The 13,091-nt window shown below is 40.4% G+C and overlaps 1 protein-coding gene across 1 annotated transcript; it reads left to right on the top strand.

Moving 5' to 3' along the window:
• Window positions 1-8,118: 8,118 nt before the first annotated feature.
• On the top strand, window positions 8,119-9,068 carry LOC112206844 (variable charge X-linked-like). The gene is made up of 2 exons (NM_001427504.1): window positions 8,119-8,348; window positions 8,542-9,068. The coding sequence occupies exons 1-2, from the start codon at window positions 8,247-8,249 to the stop codon at window positions 8,938-8,940; spliced, it is 501 nt and encodes a 166-aa protein (NP_001414433.1). The 5' UTR covers window positions 8,119-8,246; the 3' UTR covers window positions 8,941-9,068.
• Window positions 9,069-13,091: the final 4,023 nt, after the last annotated feature.

Raw genomic sequence — 13,091 nt, 5'->3', positions numbered from 1 at the left:
TGAAATACTTTAGAACAATTCAATTTGCTCAACCATCTAATAATAGATCATCATGCTTTTACAGCAGACATTCGGAGAATCTGCAAATAAATCTAATTTTTCCTTGTCATTTCCAATATTTGGACCTTTCATTTCTACTCCAAATCTTAGTTTATTGTGCAGAATTTCCAATAATCATATCTATATGGGGATCTTTGTTTTGTTCTTTTGGTTGAATGAGCCTATCTCGATTTTGTTCAGTATAATTGGCTTTGGGTATGAGGTCAATAATCATCATGTTTAAGATCTATTCAAAAACAAAGCGAGCTTTAACTTCTTTCGGTAGAATTTAAGGCAGGGTAGCAACTGGAGAGACGAGAGGCAGGGAAATTTGTGCAGTGCATGGTCAAGTTTTTCTGATTCAGCTTCTTGCCAGCTATAGAAACTGCTATTATATGTTCCTTCAATGCCTGTGTTCAAATACTGTTGGACACATTTTAAGAAGTAAATATTATCAGTTTTAAGTGGGTCATGTAGCCAGTATCATTAGTCCAGCTGTTCTAAGTGGACTAAGAATTATTTTAATTTGTATTCAGGTTATTGCTACCTCAGTCAATATCATACTTGTGCAAAGGCTCCCAAAACTTCTGGGTTGTTAGTTATCAAACTACAACAAGCAAATGAGCAGCAAAGCTTTCTGACTATTTTTGGCCAAATTCAACCATCCATCTAGTACCTCATTTCCTGGCTATACAGAATTTCTCCCAAGTCTAGCTCTCCCAGAATATTGCACTCCTGCTCCCAAAACATTACCTCATTCTGCATAGTTACAAAATCATTCCCGAGACGGTATTTCATGACTTATTACGCATTTGAGAAATTCTGCATTTATTTATGCAGACCTTCTTAGAACCTTGAGTGGACTGGTGTACATTTGGTTAGTCAAAGATGAGCATACCCTCAGGAGCTCTCATCAAGAAAGTGGGACAGTCTTCAGGAAACATCAGCCCAGTGGAAAAGGACCAAGTTCTCCAGCTATGTTTGCTTCACATCCTTGCCTTAAGAAAGAAGCCTCATTTACCTTCTTCTCCTGTTAACCTCTGCAGTTACCCAGCTGGAAATCATCTCTCTATCTTCTGGAAACCTCTTCCAGTATTTTTGATAATTTTGTTATTGCCCTGAGTTTTAACCACGTGAAAAGGTTTCTTTTTCTGTTAGTTGCACATAGTAGATGCTCTAAATCAGAGTTCTGCAAACTTTTCCTGTAAAGGACCAGACAGGAAGTATTTTAGGCTTTGAAGACAATATGGTCTCTTTTACAACTACTCATCTCTGCCTTTGTAGCAAAAAAACAGCCACAGACAATATGTAAATTAATAAATGTGGCAGAGTTTCAATAAAACTTTATTTACAAGAACAGGCAGCTGTCAGTTTTGCCTCATCGACCACAGATGGGTCTCCATGAACTTAAAATAATGAAGTCACTAAAGATGCATAGTTTTGTCAATTTGATGTTGTGATTATTTCCTATACATTATGTGTATATTGTCTTCTGGGATACCAATGCATACATGCATATTTGTCCTTCTTGTTTTGCTGTTATTCTTTGATGAAAAATTAAATAAATGCTCTGTTAATATTTCTGCAAAAGGAGCATTTGTTATGAGGCAGGTTTTTGAGATGGAAAAGAGAGGAATTATAACAATCTATTAATCTAAAGGAGTTTAAAGCTACCCATGGTTTTTTGACATAGCATTATTTATTATAGTAAACTCGGTTCAAAAGGAAATAATTTTTGTCTAGACAATAATCTAGGAATGTCAGGACAAGGCAAAAAGAGAAGCTCAATCCTTTCAGAAATTCTGTGACTGACTGAGCATTGTGGCTCATGCCTGCAATATCAGCACTTTGGGGGAACGAGGTGGGAGGATTACTTGAGCCCAGGAGTTAGAGACCAGCCTGAGCAATTGTATTAGTCCGTTTTCATACTGCTATAAAGAAATACCAGAGACTGGGTAATTTATCAAGAAAAAGAGGTTTAATGGACTCACAGTTTCACATGGCTGGAGAGGCCTCACAATCATGGTGGCAGGCAAAGGAGGAGCAAAGGCACATCTTATATGACAGCAGGCAAGAGAGCATGTGCAGGGGAACTCCCGTTTATAAAACCATCAGCTCTCATGAGACTTATTCACTACCACAAGAACGGCATGGGAAAAACCTGCCCCCATGATTCAATTACCTCTCACTGGGTCCCTCCCATGACCTGTGGGGATTATGGGAGCTATAAGTCAAGATGAGATTTGGCTGGAGACACAGACAAACCGTATCAGCAATATAGTTAGACCCTGTCTATAATAAAAAAAAAAAAAGAAGAAATACTGTGACTGATATGAACACATTAGTTAATTGACCATTTCCCAAATTGTGTGTATTGCCTGCCAATAAAAACAGGATTAGTTTAAATGAAGACATGAATGGACTCCACATAATTTGGCTATTTTTGTCACTTCATATAATTAATCAAGAAATGATTGAAAATATATAAAATGAACAAAAAAGTATAGCATATATTAAAAAGAAGATAAGAATCACTCCAGATCTCTCCACCTAACAGTAACTCTGTCAGCCTTTGGAAGCCAATTATGTCCAAGAGAAGGTGTATATTAGTCTCAGAGTCCAGTAACACAAATATACATATATATTTCTATTTAAATAATCATGCTATGTTTGAAACCATTTTCTATTCAGCCTTTTCTACTTGGCATCATCCTCAGAGCTATTTGTATAATGTTATAAATTTCATCTTGGCAAATCCAATAGATACTATGCTGCATCTTCTTTTAAGTCCGTTTAAGCATGATTTGATGGGAGCTAAATGGGATCCCTTCCTAGAATGCTTCTCTCTTGGAGTTGGTAACTTCACATTCTTCTGGTTTTCCTTCTACCTCTCAGTGTTCTCCTTATCCTCCTTTCTACAGGGTCCTGCTCTAATCAGTTCCTAAGTGCTGGACTTGCTGAGGGTGTGTGGTGGGTACTCTCAGCTCCCTCCACAGAGTCTCCATGGATAATCTCAACTGTTCCTCATCACCTTGCTGATGAGGTATGCATTGACTTCTCCTTCTCAGACCCATTTTCTGAGCTCCCACTTCCTCCTTGATTTCTGCAAGTATGTGTCTCACAACTCATTATGTCCAAATGTGAATCCTTTAATTTCATCTTATTATTATGTTTCACCATTCCCAGTTTCTCTAGCTTGATAAGGAGTCTACTACCTATCTGGCACCTTATGTTAGAAGTCTGGAGTCATCATGAAGACCACTTCAATAGTTGAATTCCATTCCATTTTCCATTTTCATTTTCCATTCCATCTTCATTGCACATCTCTTCAAAGTGGTCTTGATTTCCGAATATCACAGAGACAAATGTAGGATATTTCAATGTACTGAGTTGTAAAACAATCCTCAGATCCCTGCAGCTGACAGAGCAGATCAGACAGAATTCCACTCGGATTCAGATAACAGAAAAGCAACATTATTCCAGCTTCAGTGCTGAGCCGTGAGCTGGTGTGATGGCTCAATGATAACCTTAGGTAGCTAGGCTCATCCCCTCCTTTCCTAAGGATGAAGCAACCACATCCCTAGGCTCCAGGCTTTCGTCCTCAGGCTTTATGGTTACAAGATAGTGCAACAACTCCATGCTTCAAGATCCCTAGTCCAGAAAAAAGGAGAAAGAGCAAAGGAGTGAAGGTTTTGCAAGTAAATCTTTGTCTTTTTATATCAAAGAGTTTGTAGTCTCAGCCACCCAAGGCAGCAAGGGAATCCAGGGGCATTGATGGGTTTAATCAGTCTTATTACTTTTCTGAGCGAGCTTGAGGTCTGTTTATTGAAAAAAAGAAGGAGATATGGATAGTGGGTAGGCAAGAGACAGTGGTTGTCCTGGTGAGTCAGGCACTAATGAAATTATTCAACATCACTGCTGTCTCCGAAGTAAAATCCCTGATGCTCAAGTATTGAAGCCTGCTGAGAAGTGCTCAATGCTCTGACAAACTCTGTCATCATCATCATCATCATCATCCTATCATCAATAACATCTTCTATATTAACAGCCCAAATCACAGGGAAAGGATGAGAAAAATAATTAATATCTGGAATTCAAGCTTGCCTCTTGATGGGAGCTGTATTAGGGGAGGTGAGATATTGGTCAGGTGAAAGCCTTGAGTAGTAGAGTCTTAACGTCTTTGACAAACGCACATATTTCATGGCGGTGGCCATGACCTATATCCCAAATTAATTTGGAATGCTGAATTGCCTGGATACTCCCAAAATTGTTCTCATTCTCAGTCTGAATCATTTTGTAACACAAATTCAATTTAGAAAACAGAACTATGAGGATTTTTTCATCAACTAGACACTGCCAAAGAGGTGAAGGATAATTCTGTCTCTCAACAGATGGTTAAAACATAAGCAAAACAAACAAAATATTCTCTCTTTCCCGGATGGAATTGCTCCTGCTAACCAAACATGGTGGCGTATGAACTTGGAATCATAACAATGTCAATAAGTTTACAAAGTATCATCCATGCTGTCTTCCAATAAGGCTATGTGAGACAACGATGCATTATGAGATACTTGGCCAAGGTGAAGAGTTCGAAATGTGGTTGGGAATGTCTGGACCCATCTTGTTTTCTTGTCTGTTTGCAAACACTCTCTTCTCACTGGATGGATTTATTTCACTGGCCTCATGAATACTCAGCCTTGACCAAATGCTTCAACACATAAACGAGTGTTAACCTCTGAATAATTTGTCATCTACAATGAGATACCTCTTCACACCCAAAAAGATGGCTAGAGGAAAAAATCAGATAATAACAAGAGATGGAGAGGATGTGGAGAAATCAGAATGCTCATACACTGCTGGTGGGTATGCAAAATGGTATGGTGGCTTTGGAAAATATTCTCACAGTTCCTCAAATTATGTAAATTACTACAGCCACTATGGAGAAGATTATGGAGTTCCTCAAAATCCTAAAAGTAGAACTACTATATGATCCAAGTATTCCACTGCTAGGGAAAGAAACAGAGAAATAAATAAATAAATAAACCTGTACATCAAAGAGATATATCTGCATGCTCATGTGTACTGCAGCATAAGTCACAATAGCCAAAATATGGATTTAGCCTAAGTGCCCATCAACGGATAAATGGATAAAGAAAATATGGTGTATGTACACAATGGAATATTATCCAGCCATAAGAAGAATGACATCCTGTCATTTGCAGCAACATGGATGGAACTGGATGTCATTATGTTAAATGAAATAAACCAGGCACAGAAAGACAAATATTGCATATTTTCACTCATTTATGGGAGCTAAAAAAGTGGTTCTCATGAAGATAGTGACTATAGTGATGGTTACCAGAGGCCAGAAGGGGAAGGGGGGATGAAGGGTAAATAAAAGAATATAAATGTATTTATTACCACTGAACTGCACACTTACAGGTGGTAAGGAAGGTACGTTACATATGTATATTTTACCTTGATAAAAATAAATTTCAAAATAAAATCAAGTTCTTCTCACCACTTACTGCTGAGTTATTGTTGGAATAATGAATTAGTACTACACGTAAGGCATGTACCTACGTAAATAGTAAAATAGAGACAACAAGAATAGTTCAGTGGAATGTAGAACATAGGGAATCTAGTCTCGTCAAATATAATTTTATTGGTGTTGAGTTATATACAAATTCTACTTAACTGGGCTTTCCCATGAAACATGTTACATAGAAACAGCTAACAATCATTACAATACCAAGTGAACCTGACCCTGAAACTCATGTTCTTTGCAAATCTCAATTATTGATTTTAGTTGGGATAAGAACTTAGAAGGATAGGTGCTGAGTGTTACCCAGGAAAAAAGGTACAAAGGATAACAGGAGATAATTTGAATATCTATGTGATGCCAGGAAAAAGCAAAATCCTTCCTTATCATTCTACTGTTTTGTTGGGATAATAAATTACCACAGACATCTGGTGGTAAACATTTAATTAGCAACCTAAAGATTGCTAGAATTAACCAGACCAAGTAATTGATCCCAGGAAGCTGAAGATAACTGGCCTATGCCAGGGAGTTCAATAACCATTTTCCTCAATGCAAAATTCCAACCTCATGTTAGAAATATTACCTCATACAATAGATATCTACTTTATCCAAGTGAGTAATTAACTAGAGATAACTAGATGAAGCCAGTACTTGAAATAAACAAATTCTTTTCAACACTACTTCTTATGTCTTAGTGACATAAAACTAGACATTTAGTGGTACCTAGGCAAACAGTTGAATAAAAAACTAGCAATTACTGGGAAAACTGGTTAACATAGAAAGTTTAGTAACAATTCTAGTCAACTCTGTGTTCTCATTTTTTTAGGACTGTTGACTAGGTACGATGGATATGGTAACTAGAGTTATCTGAGTAAGAGTTAAATACAGAATCCTCCATAAAACCAGAATAACTGGTTGAAGATAAGAAGCATAACATTGCATTTTCCTCAACATTTCTCATCTCTTTTTGGAATAATGAGTTAGTTCTGTCAGTGGGTAGTAGTACCTAGATTATTACAAAGCAAGAAATAAGAAGAGATGGCTAGAATAAATATTTGATACCAGAATGGTGAAAAAAAAAACATTCTTTTCAAATAGAAACTCTAATTTTCGGTGTGATTAATGAGTTAGAATAAGTTAGTACTGGAGATATCTGTATAAGATGTGGATTTCATTGTGGTAGTGGGGTACCTACTCAACAGATGAACTGCTGGGTCACATGGTAGATCTACTTTGATTTTCCAAGGAACCATTACACTGTTTTTCATAACGGCTGTACCAATTACATGTCTGTCAACAGCGTGCAAAGGTCCCCTTTTCTGCACACCCTAAAAGGGTTTGATTTTCTCCACACCTTTGCCATCATTATCTTTTATCTCTCGACTTTTTGATAATAGCCGTCCTAACAGGTGTGAGGTGATAGTTCATTGTGGTTTTCATTTGCATTCTATGATTATTAATGATGTTGAACACATTTTCATATACCTGTTGGCCAGTTGTGTGTTTTCTTTCGAGAAATGCCTATTCAAGTCCTTTGCCTATTTGTTAACAGGACTATTTATTTATTTGCTATTGAGCTGTGTGAGTTCTTTATATATTTTGGATATTAACTCATTATTAGATATATGGTTTGCAAATAGTTTCTCCCAAACCATAGCCTGCCTTTTCATTTTGTTGATTGTTGACTGTGCAGAAGCTTTTAGTTTCCAGCCTGCTCACTTGCCCTACATATTTCAGCTTCCTAGACCCCCCCAACATTGTGTGAATGTGTGAGCCAATTGCTTAGAATAAACTGTATCATATATATAATATTATTCATAAATCAATACTACATGATAGTAAATACATATTTATCATATATATTACACACACACACACACACACACACACACACACACACAAATATCCTGTTGGTTTAGTTTCTCCTTCTCTGAGGAACCCAGCCGGATACCGATACCCAGCTGAGCGAGTGTGTTTGCTGATCTTGACCTCTGGAAGCCAGTGCTTTAAACCATGAGCATGAAAAATTGTGAGGCACTATGTGGATGCTGGGAGAAGTATGTGAGATGGAAAAGTTGTTTCATGGCATCCAAGAAGTGAATGATCCTCAAGGTGTAGCAGAGGAATTTGTAGGAGAGAGGGATGACTGACGTCTTCGTATAGCCCTCCATCCATCCCAGTTAGCATGGAGGGATTTTAGGCAGGTCATACAGAAACTGGGTAATGATGGCAGGTGTGGAGGAACAGAATGTACCACTGAATGGGAGGTCCGGGGGAAACATATGGCGGAAATATTCTCCCGTGCCACGTGATCTGCCAAAATTGAACATGGGGAGTTTAGGAGGGGCGACATGTCAGTTTGGGAACTATCTTTAGGGGTGCTAACCCAAATCTCCCTTTCTCCAACTAGAGCACCCTGCCTTCCTCATTAGATGTCACCCCCCCCCCCGCCCCCTACTTCATCCGCCATGTCCTGATGGTGCTTTGTGACGTCGTATAAGGCCTGCCTTCCCACCCAGGGCTACCATTGGCTGGGTAGTGGAGTGTTGACCAATCACAGCTCAGGGGCGTGATTGTCTCGTCCTGGGATCGCGAGAGGGGTATATACAGGGAGGCCAGACAGCCTGGAGTTAGTCGACCGTTGCGAGACGTTGAGCTGCGGAAGATGAGTCCAAAGCCGAGAGCCTCGGGACCTCCGGCCAAGGCCGAGGAGGCAGCAAAGAGGAAGGCCTCCTCTCAGCTGAGCCCCAGTGGCCCGAAGAAGAAGGTGAGTGACCCTCCCAAGCTCCTCCTCGTCTTCCCCTCGCCTCCTTCCTCACAAGAAGCCTCTCCTGTCCTCACTTGGCACAACCCCCCAACCCGGTCCCCACCGCTTCTGAGGACACGTCCCTGTTCCCAGCCTCCTCCATCCTCGTCCCTAAACCACAGCCCTTCTGTGATCGTCCCTGTTGTCCTTCCAGACTGCCAAGGTGGCCAAGAAGGGAAAAGCGGTTCGTAGAGGGAGACGCGGGAAGAAAGGGGCTGCGACAAAGATGGCGGCCGTGACGGCACCTGAGGCGGAGAGCGGGCCAGCGGCACCCGGCCCCAGCGAGCAGCCCAGCCAGGAGCTCCCTCAGCACGAGCTGCCGCCGGAGGAGCCAGTGAGCGAGGGGAGCCAGCACGACCCCCTGAGTCAGGAGAGCGAGGTGGGGGAACCACTGAGTCAGGAGACCGAGGTGGGGGAACCACTGAGTCAAGAGAGCGAGGTGGAAGAACCACTGAGTCAGGAGACCGAGATGGAAGAACCACTGAGTCAGGAGAGCAAGATGGAAGAACCACTGAGTCAGGAGAGCGAGGTGGAAGAACTACCGAGTGTATAGACGGCCAGCTACTCCCCTATCTCCGAGAGCAGCGGCTAAGTTCAGGCCCAGCCGCCAGACCTCAGAGATCTCACCAGCGGGGTGCTTGCCATACTGTTGATAATAAAATGAATGTGTTGCAAATTGATCTGAGTGACTCCGTGTTCTCTGATGGTGGGGAGGGAGGGAGGGAGGGGGGCAGAGGTGGTGTGTGGGGTGGGAGGGAGGCAGGAAGAGGAGGTGTGTGGGGAGGGAGGGAGGAAGGAAGAGGTGGTGTGTGGGGAGGGAGGGAAGAAAAGGAGGTGTGTGGGGAGGGAGGGAGGAAGAGGTGGTGTGTGGGGAGGGAGGGAGGAAGAGGTGGTGTGTGGGGAGGGAGGGAGGAAGAGGTGTGTGGGGAGGGAGGGAGGAAGAGGTGGTGTGTGGGGAGGGAGGGAGGAAGAGGAGGTGTGTGCGGTGGGAGGGAGGGAGGAAGAGGAGGTGTGTGGGGAGGGAGGGAGGAAGAGGAGGTGTGTGGGGAGGGAGGGAGGAAGAGGAGGTGTGTGGGGAGGGAGGGAGGAAGAGGAGGTGTGTGGGGAGGGAGGGAGGAAGAGGAGGTGTGTGGGGAGGGAGGGAGGAAGGGGTGGTGTGTGGGGAGGGAGGGAGGAAGGGGTGGTGTGTGGGGAGGGAGGGAGGAAGAGGTGGTGTGTGGGGAGGGAGAAAGGAAAGAAGGAAGGAACAAGTGGTATGTGGGGAGGGAGGGAAGTGGGGTCCCGTGGGGTTGGGGTCACAGGGACAGGTCACAGTTAGCCAGACAGGAGGATAAGGATTGCGTCATGGCTGAGAACTGGAGACAAATTTCCCCTTCACAGGATGACTCCGCTTCTTATACGGTTTGTTTCTTCATGCAATCTTGCTAGCACATACACCAGGTACCAAGAACTGGATTCTACCTACTTAGGTTTCACTGTCAAAATACCTTTTCGGTTATAGAAACCGATGGAAGAATCGTTTCCATCTCTTTCCTTTCAGCGTCCCCTCCCTACAATCTAATATAATTAAGAAGAAAAATTCAAAATAGAGCAAAATCTATCTACTTGATAAAAGCCTTTTTATTTTTGCAACTGAGGACACAAAAAGTACATTTCATATTTCCATACATTAGAAATACACGTCTTTTCTATATATAGTAGAATTTAGTATATACAAATATATGTAAATAAAATATAATATGCACCTATATTTACTATATACAAACCTATACAGATTATATATATATAAAAAATATGTAAATACAAATATAGAAATATAGATTATATATTTATATAATATACAAATATAAATATATAGATATAGATTGTATATACACGTTAGAAATACATAGGTCTTTTCTATATATACTAGAACCTACTATACATATTTATATATTAATATATGTATTTTTATGTTTTTGTGTAGATTATATATATTTATATATAAATATATATTTTATGTATAAATACATATATAAAACATATTTATATGTAAATATGTATTTTATGTTTAAATACACATAAAACATTTATATGTAAATATATATTTTATGTATAAATACTTATGTAAAACATTTATATTTATATATTATATATAATCATTTATTTTAGAAGGTAAGGTGTTAGTATTGTTCAAGCATGGTTCTCAGGCAAAACGAGAAAGGAAATTATTTTAAGAAGAAAAGAGTACAAAATTCTCCCAATTTAATTTCCAGTTGTTACTAATTACACGGACAGAATAACTCATGCCCTTTAATCTTATAATGAACAGCACGTTAAACTTTTATGTGATTATGAAAATATGAATTTCCATATAATAAGGGTTTGAGATGTAAAGCAGTAATTTTATAGGCAGTTTTCACTTGTTACATAGATTGTTCTTAGAGCTTTAAAGATGTTAAATTAATGGTGGCTTTGAAGAGATGGTAGCATCATTTGAGAAACAACAAATGGGTTCTGTTTCTTCCTTTCCTTGGTGCAGTCAGGGCTTCACTTCATTAGCTTAGGAAGGGATTTCAGAGCTTTGCACGTTGAACTTGTAGCTGCCTCCTATGGAATCCTACGAAATCTAGGCCACTATACCACAGAAACAGGGCGTTGCCCCATGTCCTGAACACCATCATTTTGTGGTATATTTCTTTTGTATTTCTTGTATGGAAATACCATATAAGAATGAGCATGCTTGGTATAACTCAAAGCCTGTTTATTTGCAAGGCTGTATTGAACCTGGACAATAAATACTTGTGTGTTACGGATGGGAAACAAGTCTGCATGAAAAGCTCCTGCTGTCTTTTAGGACAGCCTCTTGGCTGTGGTTGTATATCTCTTTCCAAAGGGAAATTGGTGAACTCTCTGCTATAGTTTTTTCCATAATCACAGCATAAAAACTGAAATAAACTGAATCTTGTCAGTGGTCACTTTTGGGATTGGTGTATATTAGGGAGCACTTTTGCAGTGTGTTTCAAAATTACATTCAAGAATTAATTTTGTGCACCTTATTTTAATGCCATATTTCCATTCAAGCTCTGCATGTCACAACAGTCTGTGATGATTCTTTTGGCATTGAAATAATTATCCATGGCACTTAAACCGTGTTTCTTTCATCATTTCGTGGCAGTAGGAGCTTCAACTGCTATTTGTTGGGAACCCATCCTGACTAGCTCTTTCACTAGGGCTTCATGTTTTATTGTGATGATTGGCAGACTTGTGTTTCAGACATTTTCAGATTTGGAAAGTTACTATGATTTTGAAATTATAAATGCAAAAATATCAGTGAATTTATTTTCACAAACTGTTTTAATTCATTATAGACAATAAGTGGTTTAATCAGAAATCAATATTTTAAATAATATTTTAATTTGTTGGAGCATTCACAAATACTACATCTTCCTTTAAGTCTTTCTTTATTCTACATGTTTTATACATAGTTAAATTAATAAATAAGAGTTTTAAATATTTTCCCTCCTTTTCCAACTACACACAAGCTCGGGGTTAAAATAAACAGTGGAATGAGTAAAGACCTGAAGTAATAGCAGTAAAACTGTAGTTGATTTTTATAATAAAATAATAGATATCAAAGCTTCCTAGCATTATAGGCAAATCTTCCTGTGTCCCTAAAAGGCAGATCCCTTTGACTGCAGTCATGAACAACAGGTGATCTTGAGATTCTCATCTGTCAAAGACAGTTGGTGGGAGAATTTGAAAACACCTTGTACATATTAAAGACCTAAGCATGAGATGATGCATACATACATATATCTCTGTCTCATTAGACCGCAGGAAATAGGACACATGGCAGGAAGGCGCATGTTGATTCCCCTTGACCATGGAGCTTCCTCTGCTCCTGACTCCTAAGAACTTTCTGACCTATTGGTCATTCCCAGCTTCAGATCCCCACGCATACAGATTGTTTTTGGCCCCACGTCAGTGATACACAGGACACAGAATTGCTCTCAAAAAACACTCCGGAATTGAAAAATGACAGGAGAAGCTCAACGCGATGGCTGGGTACCGGAGGGAAGGCCTTCCGCTGTTTTGAACACTGATGCTAAGCTCTAGAATAACTGCAGCTGCAGCCTGTTGGACCTGGCATGTGTCAGGCAGGGTGTGAAATGCTCTCCATGCACGACCTCATTTCTCCCTCACATTACCCCTATGGATTAATCGGGGCTCTAGAGAGACGCTACCAACAGGTTATCAGCAAAGACAGATGAGAGGGGATTTATTAGGGGAATTAGAGGGTGAAAAGTCTCAGGACAAGCTGTCTGCAAGCTGGAGCCCCTGGGATGCCAGGAGTGTGACTCAGTCCACACCCAAAAACCTCAGAACCAGGGAAGTGGATGGTGTAATTCTCAGTATAAAAAGAGCCTGAAGTTCTGATGTCCAAGGGCAGGAAAAGAAGAGTCTCAGCTCCAGGAGAGAAAGGGAGGAAAGTGCCTTTCCTCTGCCCTGTTTCTTCTATCTGGGCCCTCAGAGAATTGAATGGGGCCTGTCTCTATTGAAGACATCTTCCCCACTCTGTCCACCAGCTCACGCCAATCTTCCCAAGAATACCTGTGCAGGCTCACCTAGAAACAATGCTTTACCAATTCCTGACGTATTCCTTAAGGCAGTCACGTTGACACCTGAAATTAACCATCACACCCTGTAAAATGAGTAGTGTCC

Source organism: Pan troglodytes, chromosome X, assembly GCF_028858775.2.
Source record: "Pan troglodytes isolate AG18354 chromosome X, NHGRI_mPanTro3-v2.0_pri, whole genome shotgun sequence".
Classification (NCBI taxonomy): domain Eukaryota; kingdom Metazoa; phylum Chordata; class Mammalia; order Primates; family Hominidae; genus Pan; species Pan troglodytes.
Note: the sequence above shows the minus strand (reverse complement) of the source record. Positions and strands in the feature narration are given on the sequence as shown.